This window comes from Poecile atricapillus, chromosome 21 (genome assembly GCF_030490865.1).
Source record: "Poecile atricapillus isolate bPoeAtr1 chromosome 21, bPoeAtr1.hap1, whole genome shotgun sequence".
NCBI lineage: Eukaryota > Metazoa > Chordata > Aves > Passeriformes > Paridae > Poecile > Poecile atricapillus.
In genome coordinates, this window is record NC_081269.1 from 10514168 (window position 1) to 10535711 (window position 21544).

The 21544-nt window shown below is 48.0% G+C and overlaps 1 protein-coding gene across 7 annotated transcripts in view; it reads left to right on the top strand.

Moving 5' to 3' along the window:
- The first annotated feature begins 595 nt into the window (after positions 1–595).
- The window catches only part of RNF43 (ring finger protein 43), a 46621-nt gene continuing 25672 nt past the window's right edge, over positions 596–21544 (top strand). For 3 of the 7 annotated variants that reach the window (XR_009279280.1, XR_009279281.1, XM_058854364.1), the window contains exons 1-2: positions 647–1227; positions 1336–2576. Coding sequence is in view for 5 of the 7 variants with exons in the window: in XM_058854364.1 (XP_058710347.1) it covers positions 2340–2576 (237 nt within the window). In the remaining 2 variants the exon portion in view is untranslated. Of the gene's footprint in view, positions 624–646; positions 1228–1335; positions 2577–3135; positions 3266–21544 lie in introns of those variants that run through there. The other 4 variants (XM_058854367.1, XM_058854366.1, XM_058854365.1 and 1 more) reach the window with 4 other exon arrangements.

The following is a 21544-nucleotide window of genomic DNA, read 5'->3' on the forward strand; positions in this document are numbered from 1 at the left end:
CTTCCCCGGCCCGAGCCGCTGCTCCCGGCGGCTTCCCCGGCGCCCTCCGGCATCCCCGCTCCGGCCCGCAGCATCCTCCAGCTCCCGGCGGAATTCCAGACCTCTGACATCAGCCCGACCTGGAACCTCCCCGAGCCGAGCGGGGGCGATGGGCAGCGCCCCGCGGGGCAGCGCGGCCGGCCCGGAGCGGTGTCCGGGGCCCGGAGCGGTGTCCGGGGCCCGGAGCGGTGGCCGGGGCCCGGAGCCCGGAGCGGTGTCCGGGGCCCGGAGCGGTGGCCGGGGCCGGGAGCGGTGGCCGGGGCCCGGGGCCCGGAGCGGTGGCCGGGGCCGGAGCGGTGTCCGGGGCCCGGAGCCCGGAGCGTTGTCCGGGGCCCGGAGCGGTGGCCGGGGCCCGGAGCCCGGAGCGGTGGCCGGGGCCCGGAGCCCGGAGCGGTGTCCTGGGCCCGGAGCGGTGTCCGGGGCCGGAGCGGTGGCCGGGCCCGGAGCCCGGAGCGGTGTCCGGGCCCGGAGCCCGGAGCGGTGTCCCCCGCCCCGGGGCCGGGGCGCTGCGGGCGGGCGGGAGGGGGAGCCCGCGGCCCGGCCGGGGGCGGTGGCTCCGCTGCTCCACCCGCCCGTGGCCGCAGGTACGAGCGCCCGGCCGGCCCGGGGCTCGGCCGCCCGCCCCGCCGGGACCTTCCGCAGGAGCCGGAGCCGCGGGAGCCGCGGGAGCCCCCGGAGCCCCCGGAGCCCCCGGTGCGGTCCCCGCCCCGCCGCCCCCGGCAGCGGCTCGGCCGCGCTCGCTGCCCATGTGCCAGCCCTGCCCGCCGGCCGCGCTCGCTGCGGGGACGCCGCGCTTGGGAAGATTCCCGGAGCGCGGGGGAGCAGCGCAGCTCGGCCCTTTACATGCGGACACTTCACTTTCAGCCATGCCTGTCCCGGGAGCTCTCTGCCTGTTGTAATTTTCTCCCTTTGATCTCCCTGGATCCTCTTTCGGGCTGTGGAGCTCCGCTTGCACCTACCTGCCTGCTGCGTGTGTGCGGGAGAGAGAGTTTGCTTCTTTTTTAATACTTTTTTTCGGTTACAAATTCCAATTTTTATTAATTTTTTTTTTTTTTAAGACCGAACCCAAACATCCTCAGAGCCACATGGTTTTGTTAAGCTACTGGAAGTAACTTTTGCCTGGGATTTACAGCAGCGTTCCCTCCCGGCCCGGCCCCTGCGGACTCCAGCAGGCTCGCTGCCTAACAGGTTTGCAAAGCATTTTTTTTTCCTTGTAAATCTCCTTTTCTCTCCAGAGCCGTGCGATCACTGTAACTTCAGTTAAATCGAAAACACTTTCTGTCTTAATTCTCCCAGTTATGAAGACTCCTCGATGCGTTTCATGTGACCTTTGGGCAGACCGTGAGCTTTCTATTTTATTTTGTGGGGCCTTGAGTCGGGATCCTCGTAAGGCGTGCTTGGAAGCGGTCATACCGGAACTCGGGCGCGCACAGAAATAGTGCCAGAGAAACCAGATACGCCGTAACTTTCTGCCTGATACCTGTTGGGCTTCGTGTCTAAACTTCGGCAGCGTTTGGGGGCCTTTTTATTTCTTGGGAACTTCCAGCCGTGAAGTGGAGCTCTGTGTTTTATTAATTACCTTGGAGAACTCTACCCGGAGTCAGACCGTGAGCATGGGCTTCTAAGGGAAAAGTAAAGCTCGTCTCCAAACTTGAATGAAGCGCTTCTGGCATGTGGGAGATGGAAGGGATCAACTCCATTTGGAAGGGAACGGTACCGGAGCGAGCCTTCTTGTCACCATAAATTCAAGGAATGCCGCCTGCCTAATTTCTGGGAAGGATACCAATCGCTGCGCATAATTCAGGGTTGTGCTTATGCTGTGGGAATGCTGGCGAGAAGGTGAGGTATCTCTCGAGGGTATTTGGGATGGATATTTTGGACCTGTGGATCTTCCTAACTCTTGGCCAGGAGACAGGAGGCCTCCACATCCGCGGGGAGACCTCCGTGTGCCTCATCTCCGTGGGACCGAGGAGTTCCTAATGCTCCCTGTGCACCCAAACTGACTCCTCGCTTACAACCTGTTTCCTTGATCCTTCTGGATTTATCTGCCGGAGAAGAGACTCACAATATAGGATACTGGGCTGGTTTTTTTTTTAGTTTGTTTGTTTAAAATATGCCTGTGAGCTCCGGGCGGCCTGTGAGCACGTGGCACGGGGCGAGCGGATGGCGAGAGCCGGGGAGCGGCGGTGAGCGAGCCCCGCGGTGAGCGAGCCCCGCTGTGAGCGGAGCGCCGGGAGCGCCGGGCCCGCCGCGCTGAGCTTCCCGAGCGGTATGAGCGGCCCGAGCCCGCTGCTGGTAGCATGAGTGCTGGCCCCCAGGTGCAGCTGGCTGTCCTCTGGCCTTGGCTGCTCATGGCGACCCTGCAGGCAGGACTGGGCCACACCGGGCTGGCGCTGGCGGCGGCCGTGGAGTCGGAGCGGGCGGCGGCGCAGAAAGCCATCATCAGGGTCATCCCGCTCAAGGTGGAGCCCATCATCCTGGAAGGGGAGTTCGCCAACGTCGCCGAGGTGACTCCGGCCGAAGGGAAACTGCTGCAGGTAAGAGCAGCGGTGCTGGTCCCTCCCGGCCTGTCCCCTGTCCCTCCCGGCCTGTCCCCTGTCCCCCCCAGCCTGTCCCCTGTCCCTCCCGGCCTGTCCCCTGTCCCCCCAGCCTGTCCCCTGTCCCCCCAGCCTGTCCCCTGTCCCTCCCCAGCCTGTCCCCTGTCCCCTGTCCCTCCCGGCCTGTCCCCTGTCCCCCTCAGCCTGTCCCCTGTCCCTCCCCAGCCTGTCCCCTGTCCCTCCCGGTTCCTCGCTCCCGTGTCCCGTTGTGCGGCTCCGTTTGCGCCGCGCTCCGTGCGCTGTCCCCGGGCTTTGGCCACCGGGGCCGGGAGCGGCGTCGAGCGAGGGCTGAGCCTTCCTTGGGGCCGAGCTGCGCCTCGCTGCTGCTGCTGAACTGTGCATGTGCTCGGCTGAGCCCATGGAGATTATTCCGTATCTTAATTGATGTTATAAAGCTGAGTGTGTCAAGTCACATGTCGGGATGTGAAACATCCGACAGAAAACACGACTGGTGTTTTTTTCTCTGAAATTCACGAGGTTTTCCACACTCTCTGCCGAGGTCGGGGTTCAGTTTGAGCTCCAAAAGCCATCCTGGCTGTGGCCACCAGGATCCCTGGCCCTGCTTGTTGTTGCCTGTACCTGGAGGGTGAATGTTACCTACACAGGAGCTCCAGTGGTGGCACCAGCAGGTATTTTCATGGATGAATTACTGCTGTTCTCTGACCTTTATTAATGGGAGAGTGTCTCCACTCCTGGGTAGGAGGTGCAGGTGCTGCACAGCCAGAGCTGAGCCGTTCACTGAACAGACCCATCTCCTGCACACACTTGAGTTCGGAGCTTGGTTTCCTGACACCTGCTGTGTTTTCTCTCCATTCTGTGGCTCATCTGCCTGGCAATTGCGTGCTTTATTCTTGAGAACAACAACAACAAAAAAAAAAGACAAAATAGCCTGTGTTAATATTAAGTCTTAATTTTCTTCTGGATTTTTCCAGGACTTTCCAAATGGGGTATGTTGAAATCTTAATTAAATTTGTAATCTGTAAATTTATATAAAAGTAATAAATTTTGTGTAGTTTTTTAAGAAGAGAAGGACAGTTGAGCCAGCTTTAGAACATGGTCAGCTGCCTGTAAGTAAACATGGACAGTTTGTGACATTAATAAAGCCTGCTTTTCCATGTCTTTTGAACTCCTTAGAATGAAATCTCTGCTATAAAATTATATTACCAGGCTAAAAAAATATCTGAGACAAATGTACTCAAGGTCCTCTTCTGTTGTGAGGCAATGTCCAGGAAAGTCAATATTTATTCCTTACAAAAGCTGCAGTGGTGTTGCAACCCAGCACAAAGTATAGAGTAGGAGCTTTTGGAAACGGGAGGATGATAGCCTGTCCTGAGGGATGTGTGGAGCTTTCTAAGCAAATGAAGCAATGCCAGGTGGGAATTTTGTGCATCACAGCAGCATCAAGCAATAAAAAGCTGTGAACAGTGTCCAGTTTCATCCTTTAGAAGTCATCCTCCAGATGCAGCGGGCTGGGGAAGCTCTGATGCAGGCTGTAGAGTTTGGGCACACGGACCCTGGGCTGGCCTGGGTGTGTGTCAGGCCCTGAGTGTGCCCTGTGTGTGCTCAGCTGAGCTCCTGCCCCGCATCCCCTGGAGCCAGCCGTGCTGGGCAGGGGTCAGGCTGTGCCTCCTGCAGCAGGATGTTTGCCCGGTGCCAGGCACTGCTGGGGCTTAGCCAAGCGTACCTGTGACCTCTCCTGTGGATCTCAGGCTGTGCTTGCTAATTCTGCTGCTAAACATCGAAACCTGGCCGATAAAACAACGTTTAGAATTGTTTGGGTCCTGATCCAGTACCGGGTTCTTACCTCTGGAAAGAGAAAACACAAAATGGGGACGTAACTCTTCAGGTACAAAATAAGTAAGAAATCAGTGGGACAGATACTTTTCAGTTTGCTTTTAGATAGTGGGATGTTAAACCCACCAGAATCAGGCTGTATTGGTGCATCTCATTTTGCACATGGTTGTCAGCACCCCAATCTTGCAAAAACTTTGGGTCACATGCTTGACTTGGATGTCACTGGAACTCCTGCCTAATAAATAAACTTAAAGCTGTGCAGACATACCTGCACAATTGCTTCTTCAAATGTAGTTTAGCGACATAGTACGGTACATTTAGTTATTGAGTCAAGAAGTGGGGCTTTTACAGCATTTTTGGAAGGGTCTTGGTTATGTCAGGCTCTGGGAGGTGCAGTCAGCCTGTCCAGGAGAACACAAACTGCAGAGCTTAGCTTGGAAGAGAGGCATGGATGGCCCAGTCCTCTTTCCAAAGCAATATTTTCTTCCTGCAGAGGTACAACAGGATTGCCCAAGGATCAGTATTGCAGAGTTGACCCTGTAGTCAAGTCAGGTTCTCTTTATTATGACTTATAATTATCTTCATAGTGCTCTGGTCAATATATTTTTAGAAATGCGTTCTTAATTTAATACAGAAAACCCTGCACGTAAATGATGGAGGCTCACCAAAGGTACTTTTCCCAGAATGTTTTCCTGGTTTCGTTTCTCCTTGCCCCATTTTCCAGGATCATCTACAGCAATGGACTTTGGTTGTGGTGTGTTACATCTTAGAAGCCAACTTTAGCAATCTCCTCTCTACCTACAATAAAAGAGCCCCAGTGTTGAATTCCCCTCTCAGCCTTTGCCCCTGTGAGTGGTTTTGTGGGGAATCTCTGTATTTCCATTGCTGCCCAGTGGGTGAGCAGGAAGGTGCCAGGGAGCCGCCACCCCTGCCACTGTAACCCTGGCACTGTTCCTCTGGCACTCCAACGCTGCTGCTGCTGCTGCTGCTGCCGTGTGATGCAAAGGGAGAGGAATTTCTCAAGCAGGCAGAGCCACTTAAGCCTTTATAGGTCAAAAAAGCAACACCTCAGACTTCTTGCAGAAATCATCTCCAGGCTTGTGCAGTGCTCCAGCTTGTTCAGGGAGCACCTGCTCGGAGCATTAACTCTTGCTGGACGTGGGAAGCACCTGGGTTACTCACTGGCAGTTTCCAAATTAGAAATTTAGGTTTGGAGGTTTAAATCAGGAAGGAATCCTTCCCTGGCAGGGTGGGCAGGCCCTGGCACAGGTGCCCAGAGCAGCCCCTGGATCCCTGGCAGTGCCCAAGGCCAGGCTGGACACTGGGACAGGGGAAGGTGTCCCTGCCATGGCTGGGGTGCCACTGGATGAGTTTGAAGATCCCTTCCAACCCAAACCATTCTGGGATTTTGTGATCTCTGCTAGGCCAGTGCAGCAGCCTGAACTGCTGTTAAAAGTCCTCTGGGAGTCAAAAACTGGCCCTTTATTACAGGTGGAGGAACCAAAGCTTTTACACAAGTAGGGAGGAACGTACATGGAACTTACCAACAATGGACAATCCATGAGCAGCTCAGGATTTGACTTGCCCTTGGAATTACACTTCCCATGGCTGTTTGCAGATGAACTCCCTTTCACAGGATTGCTATAGAGATTTTTCAGCTCCTTTTTTTGATACTTCTGCTGCTCTGTTGGCTGACTTTTGAGGAATAAGTCTCAGTTTCCTTCTTGCCCTTGACTCAGTCTCCACTTGTTATTGGAGAGAGTTGATGTTGGTTTGAAGGTTAATAGGAAAATAAGGAATGTCTTGGAAAGAAAAGGAGAGTCACTGGAGAGAGTTGAGAGAAGATTCCTCTAATTTAAATTACAACATGTGCAAATCTTATTGTGAAAGAAAAAAAATCTTTTTGTTTAAGATCTAGTTCATCACTTACAGTCTGGTTTAGGACAGTTCACAGATGATGAAGATTCAAATGTGCATTATAAAAACTGAGCATTAATCTCTCTTTATTTGAGTGTGTATAACCCTCATCCTCTACACAGGGGAAAGGATGATTTCCTTTAGTCTGTGCAGAGTGGCAGGGGCTGGTACAGTCTGGTTCTAGGGTATTTGAGAAGAAGTGTTAAAAGTTTGGGAAGAGTCCCTATTAATGATATTTAAAAAGAGATGGATAACCTCACATTACTACAGGGAGGGCAAAGTGATCAGCATTCCCAATCCCTTCACCTGCTGACACAGAAAATTCCAGTGCATGTGTGGGACAGCAGCACAGTCTTACTGGGCAGGCAGTGTGTAGAACTAGTTTTCCCAACATCCATTATTTCATTGCAATTTCATTCCATTTCTGTACAAACTCAGCAGTTTCATAATGAGGGGATTGTGGGAGAAAGTCAAATTCCACTTACCCATGGAGTGCAGTGTTTTAACTTACCACTTCAGGAAACACCTCGAAGAAACTAAAATCAAACCTGAAAAAGCCCACAGAAAAAGCTCCCTAAAGGCTCTGAACCCCCAAACCAAGGATTATCCTCCTTCCTCCTCTCCCCCCTGAAAAATAAATATTTTAAAAACATTCAAATTTATCTATTTAGGATGGATTGAGTGAGAATTGGAGGAGGAGCCTGAATTGCCCTTTTTTTAGGTGGCATGTACCATTCAGAGGGAGAAAATCAATCACAGATCCAGTTAGAGGAGGAGGGTTCAGAAGAGCAGTGATAATTGGCCCTTGGAATTGCTGTAATGAGCCCTGTGGGATCACCCTGGACAAAGGATCTGGGTTCCCAGTGCTGCAGTGCACTTGCAGCTGGAATTGGCATCACCTCTGCTCCCAGAGGTTTCCACTCCCAGCCCATACCTCAGTAAATACCTGAGCAGTGCTCTTACTCCCAGCTCCTGCATCCACAAAAGGATGTTGAGTGCATAATGTTGACAGAGATCAAAGAAGTGGGAAAGTCGAACCAAATGATAATGGGGACTTAAATGACATGTGAATAAACTGGTCAGATAGCACAATATGAGGCAGTTCAAAGGAGCAGTTTCTGCCTCTTGGAACAGCTCGTTCTCAAGTTCACAGATTTGACTTAGGTTAAGTGATGTGCCAGAGCTGCCTCAGAAGCAGCAGGAATGGAGCCACTTGGCCTGACTGCAGCACAGGAAAAATGGTGCCCAAGGACCAAAAAGTGACTCTGACACAAACCATTAACTGGAAATTGCACTGAAACTCTGGGAGGAATGGCTCCTACAGAGGAAAAACCCATGTTTTTACATAGCACACAGCTACTGCTCAGGAAAGGCTGAGACATTTGGAAATGTTTAGCCTGGAAAAAAGAAGTTCCAGGGTTACCCAATCGTGGCCTTCCAGTACCTGAAGGAGCCAACAAGAAGAGGGAGAGAGACTATTTCCAAGGGCCTGGGGAGACAGGACATGGGGGAATGGATTCAATCCAAAAGACAGTAGGTTTAGATTAGATATTAGGAGAAAGTTCTTCCCTGTGAGGGTTCTGAGGCCCTGGCACAGGACTGGGGCTGCCCCTGGATCCCTGGCAGTGCCCAAGGCCAGGCTGGATGGGTTTGGAGCAGCTGGGACAGGGGAAGGTGTCCCTGCCATGGCAGGGGTGGAACAGGGTGAGCATCAAGGTCCCTCCCAACCCAAACCATCCTGTGATTCTGTGGTTACATGGAAGTAGAAGCTGTCTTGGGGAGCACGTGAAGCAGTGACTCAAAAAGGCTGTAGTCACCCAGCACAGGGACATTGGTGGTGCTGAAGAAACCATTTGGCCCAAGCAGATCTCTTAGAAATTGGACACAGAGTATGAGTTGGCAGTGTCCAGTGTAACCCACAGTGTGGATTAGTTGAGTATTGGTGCAGGATTTAAGTGTAACTGGAAGGTGAGCCATTAAAATCCAGATGCAGGGTGTGAATCTCAGAGCTGGCTGCTAGAAAAGGTCGATCTCAGAGGCTGGTTCTGAACCTCCACCCCTCTCCTGAGCGTACACAGAGGCTGCAGCTTTCCATGGTGTCTTCTCCTTTCCTCGCCCTGAAAACATGTGACAGGAAACTGTTCCCTGTTGAAGGAGTTTAAAGGACTTTAAACCTAAATCTCCCAGCTTCCCAGTGCACCATCTGGTGCTGGTTGTAGTTGCAGTTGAATTATTTATGAGGGTGGGCACAGATCCATCGTGAACTGAAGATTTTCGGCACTGAAAAGGGGACAGATCTGGAGGCAGAGATCTGTGGTCAGGAGACTGAACCCACAGCACTGGGGTGAGTGACAGTCACTAGAGGACGTCTGGCCATGCTCAGGCCCTGGAATACATCCAGGGAACAAGTGGACATTTCCCAAAGATAAGCTGGCAGAGGGGTGAGATTACAGGAGGGAGCGCGGCTGCTGTGGTGCTTGCAGGCTGCAGCCAGGCTCAATTTGTGGCTCAATGGTTCTGAACCATTAGTGACATTTTTTTCTGTGTCTCCATGAAATGAAAGCTTTGGTGGGCATTTCCTGTGGGTTGAGGAAGGCTGTTCTGAACTGCATGTGAATTCATTATTTTTAATCAAAAACTTTCAGAATTGTCAAAGTAATACAAATGACACCAACTCAGAATGATCAAAGAGGGCTCTGTTGTATCAGGCTGGATTTTGGACAAAAATTGACATGCATTTTTATTTAATATATCTCAGTGGCTTCCCATGCAGAAAAACATGCCTGAAAGCCTAAAATGTTCACAGCCTTGCATAAAAGCTTTCTGTGGACTTTGTCCAAAAGTCATAGTGTGAAAACAAGCAACTTTTAACCTAAACTGAGAAAAGTAACAAGTGCAATGGGAAACGTGCAGTGTAGTTTGACCTTCAGGTCTATCATCTTCAGTGTCACGACAGTCTGTGTTGCAGGGACTGGCAAGAGTCAAATAAGTGAAATTTTGGGTTATAAACAAAGCAGAAATGTAAAATGAATCTCACTACGAGGGACTGTATCACACCTGAGTGATGCACATTCATATTTTATTGCCCTTTTGGTATTCCCTCCATTCAAGGTCTCGAGCTTGGCTGCAGCAGGACAGGTGTAAAGCAGACAGAAGTGGTGTGGATGGTCATGGTGGTCTCTTTTGTCTTTGAGTTCTGTGATTTATTACTTAGTTTTAATACCTATTTATTGTTCCCCTTATTTCCTTGGCTGTAAAGAACAGGAAGCGCTGCACAGCCTTTCATTTGCCCACAACACTCTCAGGCTGCATTAAGGAATTGTAATCACATCTCATGCTTCGGAGCTTTGGGCCTGCTGCCAGCACAGCTCAGCCAGGAGTTGGCCAAGAGTTGTCTTGGGACCTTTTCATCTTGTTTTAAGGAGCATCAAAGATTGGCCTCACCTCAGAGCAAGGCTTTCAAACATGTAGGTCAGTGTTCAAAGGTAGGAGAGAGAAGACTGGTTTGGATGTGCTCAGGTTGTGTGGGTTACCCCTGTGCCGCCGGATTTCTGTGGAAGATTCTCTTCCCCCCTGCAGCTACCCCGTTCAAATTATCTGAAGTTTTGGGTGTGTATCCTCTTCCTGTGCATGTTGAGATCTGAATCATCTGCCTAAATCAACGGATGTATTCTCACCTTGTCACTTCCCCATCCCTGAAGGGGCTGGTTAAGGGCATTAGTGGCCCTTTGATCTCTCTTTTGTTCTCCATCTCAGTAATTTGGTCTCCAGTGATCAAATGGGTTAATCTAATGCTTATTACTGTGCTCAGCATCAGGGTAGTGGCAGAGATGCACTGGATTGTCAAACACAGCAGTTCTGACTGGGGAGTTGGGTAAATTCCTCTGGCTGTAAACTCTGAAACAAATTAAAAGCTTTTGACTGAGTTTGGTTATGACATGTTACCTCTGAATATAAGTAAAGCAGTTTGGGGATTAAATTTGCTTTGTTTTGGTAAAAGGTATGTGAATTCTAATTCAAAATTACATGGAAGGTTAGATTTTAACTTCTGCTTCCAAAGCTCCTCAGCAGCTGTTCCCATGGGGTGTTGGTGCAGAGCTGTTGGTGTAGGGGGGACACGACCATCACAGAAGCTCGGTGAGGATGAGCCTGGGACTGAGTTGATCCAGATGTAAAAAATGAACAGCACTCCAGTCCTGTCAGAGATGTGAAACAGTTCTGCTTACAAAGGCCAACAAGCTGAAAAACAGCAGGGCAGGCACAGTGAAGACACTGTCTAGAGAGGATATGGGGTGATGACCACGTAGCAGAGCAGAAGAGACAAGTTTGAGGGAGTGAGTGGAGAACCTTGGTTCTTTCATTAGTTGAGTTTTTGCAGGATCCTGCACCAAAATGTTGCTTTCTGATTGTTTAAATATAGGGAGCGTCTCTAAGGATATGAAAGGCAGCTAAGAGAGTGAATTGTGATGATTCCTGTAGCTTCCTGTGGGTCAGTTGGAATCAGAAGTTAAATCTTAGCAAGTTGGTCACTTTACACATCTTTACCATCCAGTGTAGAGATACAGCTCCAGAAACCCAGCCTCGACTACTTTCTAGAGCAGTGAGAGAATTTGTGTTACTGCTGCAGTCCTGAGTCCTGTTCCTTGCAAAATGATCTGAATAACTTTTTATTTACCGAGATGGTTCTATTCCAAAATAAATGGAACCTCCCCAAGATCCTGAGGGAATTCTTCTGCTTGTGATGCTGTTCCTTTGCTCCCTGAGTGTGCTGTTGGTACTCCTGCAGCCGTGCTGTGGGTGCACATTGTCCCTGAGTGTCAGTGCTGGAGACTTCTCTCCAAACATTTCCCCGGGGCCACCAAAATCCTCCCCATTACCTTCTGTTTCACCTGGTCTCGTCACATAAAATGCTTCAAACCGCATAGTCCCACTCTGCTTTTCTTTTTTCCTCATCTGCTCTCCCAAATGTCTTTTTTTAATCTTCTATAATTTTCATCTGGCTTGGAATGATGGTTACTCTCGTTGCATTTCTGTATGTGCTGTTCAGTAGCAGTTCACAGAAGGGTTTAGGCTTTGCCTGTCAGCGTTTGCTTCCAACACTTTGCTCTCCTCAGAAAGATAATCTGGTCCTTCCATTGCCTCCTTCAGAGGACCTCTGACCTCTCTCTTGTCACTCCAGGGGACCAGAAGCTGCTGTTTGTAAACTTTGCACAACTTCTCCACGAGAGGAGCACGTCAGATTTGAGTGATGGACAAACCCCACGTGCTTGTACAGCACGCAGCCCCTATGTTAAAAAAGATCATCAAATAACTTGTGTTGGTTTTTGGTTGAGAAACCACCAAATATTTCATCATTTCTGGCAGTTGCACCTGGTTGTGGCTCGAGTTGGTGGCAGCTCTTTTCTTCATGTTCCTTCTCTGGCTGCCTCTTTGGTGGTCGCTTTCTCCACAGAACAAACTGGGGATGCTGTGCTGGCCTTGGCCTTTTCCACACCCTCATTCGAAATCCTGCTTCACCCTGGGACAGTGGCAATCGTGTGCTTTATTCCTGCTGAGGTGTTGAGAGGCCAAAAATCATCCACAGTTGTGTTTTAATTTAGGAAAGTGTGACATGAAAACAAATGAGGTCATTCAAAAAAATCTGAGAGGGCGAGTGTTTGAGGACACTACAGCAAGAACTAAGATAAAATGTACCTCTCAAGAAATACCTGAAAAATGAAAAAAGCATATCAAAATACCTAAATATAAGAGTAAAAAAGTATATAAAAGCATCCTGGAAAAGCAAAAATTAGAAATTAGAAAATTTTCTATTAGAAATTAGAAAAATTAGAAATTAATTATTAAAAATTAGAAATTAGCTTAGAAAATTAGAAAAAAATTAAATTAATAGAAATTAGAAAATCATAAATTAGAAAAAAAATTTTTTTTAGAAAAAATTAGAATTAGAAAATTATATTATTAGAATTAATATTAGAAATTAGAAATTATTAGAAATTAAAATTAAGAATTAATTTAGAATTAGAAAAAAGAGGAACCGCCTAAAAATACATGAAAAGGGTGAAAAGACAAGAGAAATAACTTGAAAATGGTAATGCTGGATTCTCTTCAGTCATAAGCAGAAAGCTCACCTGACAATTGTTAGGATCTATAAAAAAATCTGAAAGTCTGGGAGCTGTGTTTGGACAGCTAAACTCCCAGCAGAAAAATGGATGCAATTCTCCCTGTGCTTTCATGTGTCTCAGGCCGAAATGTCTGGAGATGAGATGGTGATGAAGATAGCTACAATTACCATTATCAGTCGCTGGCATCAGGTGGTATTCACCCAGGGACTGGGGAGGATGAAATCACTGAGCTATTAACTTGTCTATGAACTCTTGTTGAAAATCCTTAGAAGGTGGCTGATGGGAGTCCAGTGTTTCTCTGAGCTCCAGTTCATCCACAAAAGCCCAGAGCAATGTGTTGTAAAATGATAAGTTTTACATTAGCTCTAAAAAAGCAGCAGCTGTACTGGAAGATGCTTGGAGAAAAACACAAGGATAAAAGGAAGCATAAGATGTGTTTTATCCAAAGAACAACAAACTGGACTAACTCTCTTCTGGCAGCTGAAGGGTGATACAGAGAAGATCCACAGAGTCATGAATAGGGATTGACTGTTAGTTTCTATCCATATGAAAATAATGGGGCATCACGTGAGGCTGCAAAGAGTCAGCTTCAAAGGGAAGTGCTCTTCACTCACTGTACAATTAACATGTACAATCCCTTGCTGCAGGAACTGCTGTGGATGCTGAAAGTTTATGGAGGTTCAAAAACCACTGGAACTAATGAATGGGAGAAGGCTCCATCAATGGCTGTGAAATAACTGGTCCCAGCTTTGCCTCGGGGAGTCTATAAAGTGTTGGAGGCTTGGAGAATACCTGGGACAGAAGCCCCACAAGCTTGTCCTGTTCTTGTTTCTCCTTCAGAAATCTGCTGTTGGCAACTGTCAAGGCAGAGATGCTGGGCTGGATGAACCTTTGGTTCCCCTTCCCAGATAAGGTTTCTTACATGTTTTCCCGAGGTTGTACCTGAGTTTTGCTGGAGCCAGAAAATAGCCCTTATTTTCCCCCAGTGACCCCCAGACCTTCATGGACAGAGAGCTTTGTTTCCTCAGACACTGATGTCAAACAGAACATCTCCTGTCTGCCCAGGACCAAACCCCGCAGGAGACCTCTGTCCATCTGTGTGATGAGCTGGGAGGTAAAGAGGTGCAGTGGCACTGATGATTGCATAACATCCATAACATCCTGTGTCAGGAGATGTTGTGATACTGCCCAAGCCTTGTGCCTCCAGCCATCAGTAAATTCCATCAAAGGCCAAGTGGCTCAATGGCCTCTCCAGAGGATGGCTCCATTGCTGGTGTCTGCATGGCTGTGGAGCTCCATGAAACTCTCCACCACTGCAGGTGCTTTCAGCAATGCTGTCAAATCGGGCAGACTGTGGCTTGCAGACTGCTCTGAAGTGCTTCAGATGCCCTACCCACTTACTGTGAGAGAGAATTACTGTGTGGAGTTACCCCTCATGTGTGTGTGGATTGTCACTTAGAGCAGAAAAGGAGATAAAGGGATGGTAATTGGTCTGTTTGGAGATGTACAAATCCACGTGAACTACTCTCCCTGCTTCCACTGGAGTCTTGTTCTTGGGGTGAATTTTTGGCCCACAGTGGGGAGTCTGTCCCTGCTTGCTGTTCTGAACACACACATTGGAAGTGTGCATCCCAAAGAACAGCTTAATGCTGGCAACATCTTCCTTCTTCCAGCAGGACTGGGGACCTTGTGCCATGATTGCTGAAATCAGGGGGAAAAAGGTGGAATGAAACTGGTGCTTTGGGTGGCCACAGTGCAAATAAGGTGAATGCAGGGAGTGAGGCTAATGTTTCCATGAAGACAAACTTCCTTGTGTTTGTTTAATTCTGTTGACTATGTTGAGAACTTTGAGAGATTTTTAATACTTTCTAAACTCCAGCTAAGTATCTGTGAACATGGGCTTAAGGCTGAAAAACTGTGGATATTTTGGGAGTATTCCTTTGCTTCCCTGAAAAATCCTCTGGAACCCAGGTGAAAGCTGCTGAATCTTAAGACCTTTGAAGATTTTTTTTTTTGCATGTGTGTGTGTTAGCACATATTTGAAAGGTGACTATTTTTATTGAATTGTATCTTGTCTGTGTCCTAGTGGAGGGGTCACATTGCCTGGAGAGGTCAGGGATGCTTTGGCTGCCTTGTGGCCACACAAACCAGTCCATGGTTTGGGTGTTTGTTACGGATTTCCTTTAATTCAGTCTGGCAATTCCTGTGATCTTCGATCTCCTCATCTGAATTGTACCCAGAGGTTCACATCTGACCTTTTGACCATGATATCAGTCTGGCAGGCTATGTTAATTTGTTATTTCATCATGATATTGTCCTTTCATTGACCTTTGGTTGTTTTCAGCCGGTGCTTTCACTGTACAGGTCCCTTATCCTCTGTGTTTTCTGAGCTCTTTGTTCTTGGATTCTGTTCGTTTCTGAGACTGTGCCTGGTCACACTAAAATGTGCATTTCTCATGTGGAAGAGACATCAGAGCTTGTTTCTGACATTATGATGGTGCAGGACTTGGTGTTTGTTATCTGCAGTGAGATTGCCACAAAGAACTAATTTGAATTCCTCCATTTGATTGACTTTTCCAGTTTGTAGCTGAATTATTCATTAAGCAAATCTCTACCAAACTCCCTTTTCCCTCTCCAGCTGAGAAATGAAACATCTTGGGGTAAAAAATGAACCAAAAATCCTGTTTATCAAATGTTTCTGTAGAACTTTTTCTGTTATGCAAAGCCCAGTTCAGTGATCACCCAGTGAGTGCTGGTGGATGGGGAGAACTCTGAGTTTCAAAGTAATTTCTTTTTCATCTTTAAATCTGGATATTCAGTTGTGTCTTGCCAGAGTTCAGAGTAACTTCAGGAACTGAACTGTCTTTCAGATACATTTACAGGGGAAATGTATCTGCCATTTCCACTCAGACTGTACCTGTAAGCTGATATCTTTGGGGTTCTCTGAGCTTCACTAGTTTGTTTTGCTTTGTTTCCAACCATGTTTTAATGAGATAAGCATCTCTCCGTATTTTCCCTTCACTTCACTAATTGCCTTCTCCAGTGACCCATTTCCTGTGCTCTTCTGTTCAGGTATCGAGGCCTCTGTGCACAGCCCATGTTCCCCAGTGCACAGAGCCCTCACTTAATCACGTTATCATCTCAGGTAATTCATTAAGAGCTCCTCAGAGCAGCAAATGGAACAACAACAAAAAAAGCACTTATTTCTCTCAATTTCCTCCCCAAAGACCAACCCTTGTAAACAGAGCTGCTGACCAGATGCCTGGAAATTTGACATCATCAGCCACTGAGGTGGGAATTGAACTTCTTTCAGGTTTTCAAAGTTCTTTCACTGAAATAATTTAACCCCTGAAAATTCAATCCAATTGTTATCAACTGAGTGTTTGCCACTGTTTGGATGTGCTGCAGAGCAATAAAGAAAAAGACATGGGTTTGAGTATATGTAAGGTTCAAACCATAAAGTGATTTGTAACAAAAACACACTAATTGAGGTTCTACATCAAAGAAATAAGGAAACTCTGTCTCTTGAAGCCAGATGTGATGTGTTCTCTCAAAAGGAGCCGACCAAGTATTCAGGTCTATTCTGCATCCTCAGAGCTCATGTTCATGATCTTGCTTGATAAAAATCCTGGATAATTGTGATGCAGTCTCCTCAGGAAGCAGGGGGATGGCTGCCTTGCAGGAACGTGGAAATGCAATGTACTTTTACCTGCAATTGGCTGGAAGTTCAGGCTGAAATGAGAAATCAAGGTTGTAAATTCAGATAACTGAACAAAAGTCAAGCTGATAATGCTTTTCTCCTTATTGCCTGGCAATAGTGTTTTGGTCGTAGTGAGATGGTGTTGGGTGGGTGTTTGTCTGGGTGTGGAGCCAGGCAGACACAGATTGCTGTGTTCATCTTCCTGCCCCGAGGTGTGCAGGGGCTGCAGAGGGAGGTGAGCGAGGCTGAGCTGCCCCAGTCCAAGGGCAGCAGGAGAGCGAGCGCTGCCTCTCTCAGGGAGCCTCCCCCACAGGTACCCATCATAAACCCAGCCTTGCTAAACTGCCTGATCGGTTTAGTTACTTGACATCAAAGCCTGCAGCCAGGTTTAAAGGGGGTATGAAAGCCCAAGCCAAGAGTTTAATTCTGTATCAGCTCTGCTGCCTTTTTTCCCCCAGCAATAATAACCCCCTTTGTCCTCACTGGTGCTGAATGTCCCCTCTCCCAGCACCGAGCCATTTCACCAGCAGTTACACACGGGGCTGCTCCAGCTCCTTGCTGTACAGGACTTGCTCTCCTTTTTCCCTAACTACTGCTTTCCCCTCTGGTACTTGCTGTGCCCTAACCCATCCTTCACTTGCTGAGACCCCAAGCCTTGTGAGACCCTTTCCCAAACCTGTCCAACTCATTACAACTGCAGCAAATGCTCAGTTTTTACTTGCTGGGTTCATTTTCTGATGTTTGCATGAGCTGAACAAGTTCATGGAGGAGTCAAGGACGGGATGAGCAGTGGGGAATGTGTGGCCGGGAGCATGGGAGGAGGTGGGCGCTGTTGGTGTCGTGTTGCTTAATAAACCATTCCCTGGGTAGCCTGGGATCCTTCATGCAAGGCTTCCCAATCAGTCTGAGATTGGATAATTTGGTATCATTTGGTAAGATACTGTTTCATCTGCAGATTTTGTCACCTCATTAATTTACCCTTTCCCAAGTAATTTATGACCATGCTGAAATGCTCTGCATGGGAACTTCCTGACTTCCTCCGTGGTGCCCCACCATGCAAACAATTAATGTAGCTTTTTTTGCAAGTATTTTTTGAGGGCATCTTTCATTCCCTGAGTTATTTGTTGGCCACAGAGACTCACTAATAGACATCCTGCTTCTAATGTGTTGAAAAAGGCTTTATTGTTTTTACGGGATCCCCTGGCATGTTTTTCTCTTTTGACCAGTCTCCTTAACTTGCCAGAATTACATCTTTGCAGTTCTCATCCTTTGGATTCAAGTTCCGTTTTTCAAAGGTTTCCTTTTCTTTTTGGTCATCTCCTTTCCTTTATTATTCACTGTTGGGTTTTGGGCTCAATGGTATAAATTTACTCCAAGCCTCCAGCAGAAAATCTCTCAATATTTCTGTATAACCTAAAAGCATTTTGCCTTTTAATTTGTTTTCTAAAATGCTTTTCCAACTACTTTTCTTATTCTTAGGCCTTAAATTGTTTGAGAATGTGTTATTTATTTATTTATCTTTTCTACAAATAGGGGAATTTGAATATATAATTGCCACCAATAGAGAAATAATCTGTCTTCAACCAGCCCCCTGTGCACTATCCAGTATTGCATCTACTTTGGAGGTTGCTCCAAACTTTTCCATGAAGAAGTTGATAAAGATACCAAAATCTGTCTTTCAGTCAGACTTCGATACAACATTTGCCCTGCCTGTGTGGCCATGACTGAAGTGACTCATTAATTCTGGGCTGCCCAGGGAGGTTTGGAGTGTCAGTCCCTGGAGGTGTCCAAGGAAAGCCTGAACGTGTCACTCTGCTCTGGGCTGGGGACAGGGTGGGGATCGGGCACAGCTTGGACTCCATGGTCTTGAAGATCTTCTCCAACCCCAGTGATTCTGGGATTCTGTGGTTAATACTGTGCTTTTCTACTTTTGTAGCCTCCCTCACTTGCCTTTGACTTCCTTGGTCTCTGGCATCACCACGGAGAGGTCACCAGTTGGTAGCTTTGGTATTTTTTTTCTGTACTGGCATGGAATTTCAACCTGTAGATCTTTGAAACTGTTTCATGCAATTGAATATATTTTAGTGCAACCCACTGTATTATTCCTGCATCTCTGTTATCACAACAACATCTGAATTAACTTCTTTACCTTGAATTTCCCAGGTGCTTATGAAATTAATTTTGTAATTTGAAAGCAGGCAATTTGGTTTACCCATCTTAACTTCAGGCTTGGGTTTTGTGTTTGCAGTACAGCTCAGTATTTATATATTTATAATATAGATAAGAACATATATAATTTTTTATATTTATATGTTTATGTTTTGTGTTTGCAGTACAGGTCAATATTTACATAGTTATATATTTATATATATTTATACATACAGATGTATGTAAGGATATATATACACATGCATATGTACGTATACGTTTACACATATGTGATATACATTTATTCATCAAACCAGAAAGGGTTGGTTTGGGAGGGACCTTAAAGATCATCCAGTTCCAAGCCCTGCCATGGGGAGGGACATCTTCCACTACCCAGGTTGCTCCAAGCCACGTCCTGCCTGGCCTGGAACAGCTGCAGGGATTATTGATACCCAGAGCATTCTTCTATGAGGTATCAGTGCAATATTCAGTTTTTTAGGTGCAGGGATTAAGAGACAAATTTTATCCCCAAATAGCAGCTATGAATATATAAAACATGACTTGCAAAATGGCTTTAGGGCCCTGAGGAATTGGTGTGGTGTGGGGGTACTGCTGGAGTGGGGACTCCAGGAGCTCTGGTGCCTTGGGAAGGGCTCCCTGGAGTGCCTGGCCCAGAGCTGCTGGAACCAGGCACAGATGGAGGCAGCAGTGGAACATCTGCAGTGCTTGATCTCTGCAAATGTTCATCAAAGTCTGAGCAGGCAACAAGTTTCCTCTTGTTGTGTCCCGGTTGGATCTCGCTCGCAGACAGCACGCCACGATCCTCATCTTCCCTCGCATCCTTCACTCCAGCAGCAGCTTTCCCGAGCCTCAGGCACCACAAGCTCTGACTCATTTACTTAATATTCCTCTAATGAAACTGCCCAGAGCTCTGGACCTATTCTCCTCCAAAACAATCCTTCTCCTCCCTATTCTTCCACACCCTTCACTTTCTTCTCAGCTCCTGTTTCAGTCCTGATCAGACTTTAGCTGAGCTCCCTGAGCAGACTTTTCCTTCCATTCCTTGCCAGACCCCTCATGTCCTGCCAGCCCAGGGAGGGTGTGAGTGGCAGTGGAGGGGCCTGGTGACCTTTAGAGCAAAGCCAGGAGGGTGAGAATCAAGCAGGAGTTTCTTCAGCCATGGTGCAGTGGGGAGAGAGGGATGGACGTCCCGGTGTCCTCCCCACCCTGGCTTTGGAGCGGACTCTGGGTGGCTGGAAGCTGCACTGATTCCAGGGCGTCTTTCGCTGTGGCAGGGGAGCTGGGACAAGCACAGGTGTTTCTTCCAGAAAGGATGGGAATAGCAGAAAAGGCTGAGAATCAGAAATCTCCCCCAGAGCTCTCTGTTCTGATTGAGTGGGCTGGAGGGCACTGGGATGAGCAGAGCCCCAAGCCAGGGGCTGCCACCAGAGTCAGCCAGACAGCAACTGTGGAAATTCTTGCCCAGCCTTGTTGAGGCTCGTAATTCAAAGGTGACAAGGTGGTAGCATTCCTGGAGTCTTGATCTCTTGATTTCAGGACCTGAAAATCCCAGGTAGCAGCCCCAGACTGCTCAAGGGAACCTGGCCAATATGCTTTTTCTCTTTCTGTGGAATTTGCATCTTCCAAGATCTACCTGAGACACCCCCCAGGCATCTCCCAGAGTCTTTTCATCTCTGATTTAGGCACTGGATATCCTGGGTAGCAGTCCCAGACTCTTCCAAGGAAGTAATCTAAAATGATTTTTCTCCTTTCATGGAAACCTCATCTTCCAGGGTGCACCAGGTGTCTCCAGGAGTCTTTGCACATCTCCTCTTGGGAGCTGAGATCCCAGGTAGCAGCCCCATACTCCAAGGAGGTACCCAAGGGGCTCTTTCTCTATATAAAGTATATAGTGTACTTCTATAAAGTATATAGAGTACTTGTCTATATAAAGTACATATGGGAGCACTGCATGAGGCTGTGGAACCTCTCTGGAGGGAGCAGAGGGAGAAAGGAAACACAGGGGGAACCAGCACAGCCATGGGTTTTCCTGGGTGTGGGACACAAATGGTGCTGGGATGGATCTGTGCCAGTTGTGCTGCTCAGGATGGCACAGCTGAGTCCAGAGATGCTGGTGTGCCTGTGGCATTACACGTGTTACCTGTACTAGGATGCAGACTGGCAGGGGAACTTCAAACCATTCTGCACTGTTGGTGTTTTGGTGGTTTGGAGTTTTTTCAGTATTTGTTACTTTCAGTAAATGAATGAAATGTTGTTATTTTCGGTAAATTTCAGTAAAATCCAGAGCAGGAATGGCTGCCCAAGGAATGATGTTTCTGCCTAGGGCTGGAAAACATGAAACCTGTGGATATGGCTTGTCAAGCTCAGTGCTGATAAACAGATTATTCCTTGCTCCTAAGGAGCATGTCCTGTCCATCCTCAGGATGTCTTTTTAAAAGTGTTGCTATGGCATCTGCAGAATGGCTGCACCCAGGGCAGAGGATTTGGTGGGGTATTGGTAAATATCAAATATTAGGTGGGTGGATGGTCCTGCCCAAATCTGGGGTCATTGCGTGGAGGATTTCTTCCTCCTGAGCAGCTCTGAAAGATGCACAGGGTGGTTCTGAGCAGGAGGAGAGAAGGATTTGTGTTTGGGTGGATGGTGGGGCTGCTGAAGGGCACACGGGGCAGGTGGGTAGGGAGGTGATGGGGAAGAGCTTTGGCTCTGGAGGAGGGCGTTAATGGGGTGAGGAGGACAAGGTCTGTCGAGGGGTGCAGATGGGAAGAGCAGAGCCATTTCCTGTGCTCGAGCTGGAGGCTGGTCCTGAGCAAGGCAAGGCAGGCGCTGCTGAGTGCTGGAGCTGCACACACAGAGCTCTCCTGCTCCCACAGCCTGTACAGACAGGCCCCTGCTCCTCAAAGGAGGGATCGGATTCTTGCCCTCCGGGGCTTTCCAGCCAGCTCACAGTTCAGAGGAGTCCTTTCTTTCTCCTGCTGTTCACGCCCTGCAAAGAATTTTCTATCAACAAAAGAAATTGTTTTATAATCAACTTGATGTTCATCCCCAGTTCTGGGCTTTGAAGGGGGTTTTGAAGGACCAGGGAAATGGAGCTTGGAGGTTGTGGAAGCAGAGGACAGCACACAGTGGCACAGCCCAGCTGGGATGGGATGGACAAGTTTTGGGGACACTCCAGAGCCAGAGAAATTCTTGGGTGCATTTCTGAGAG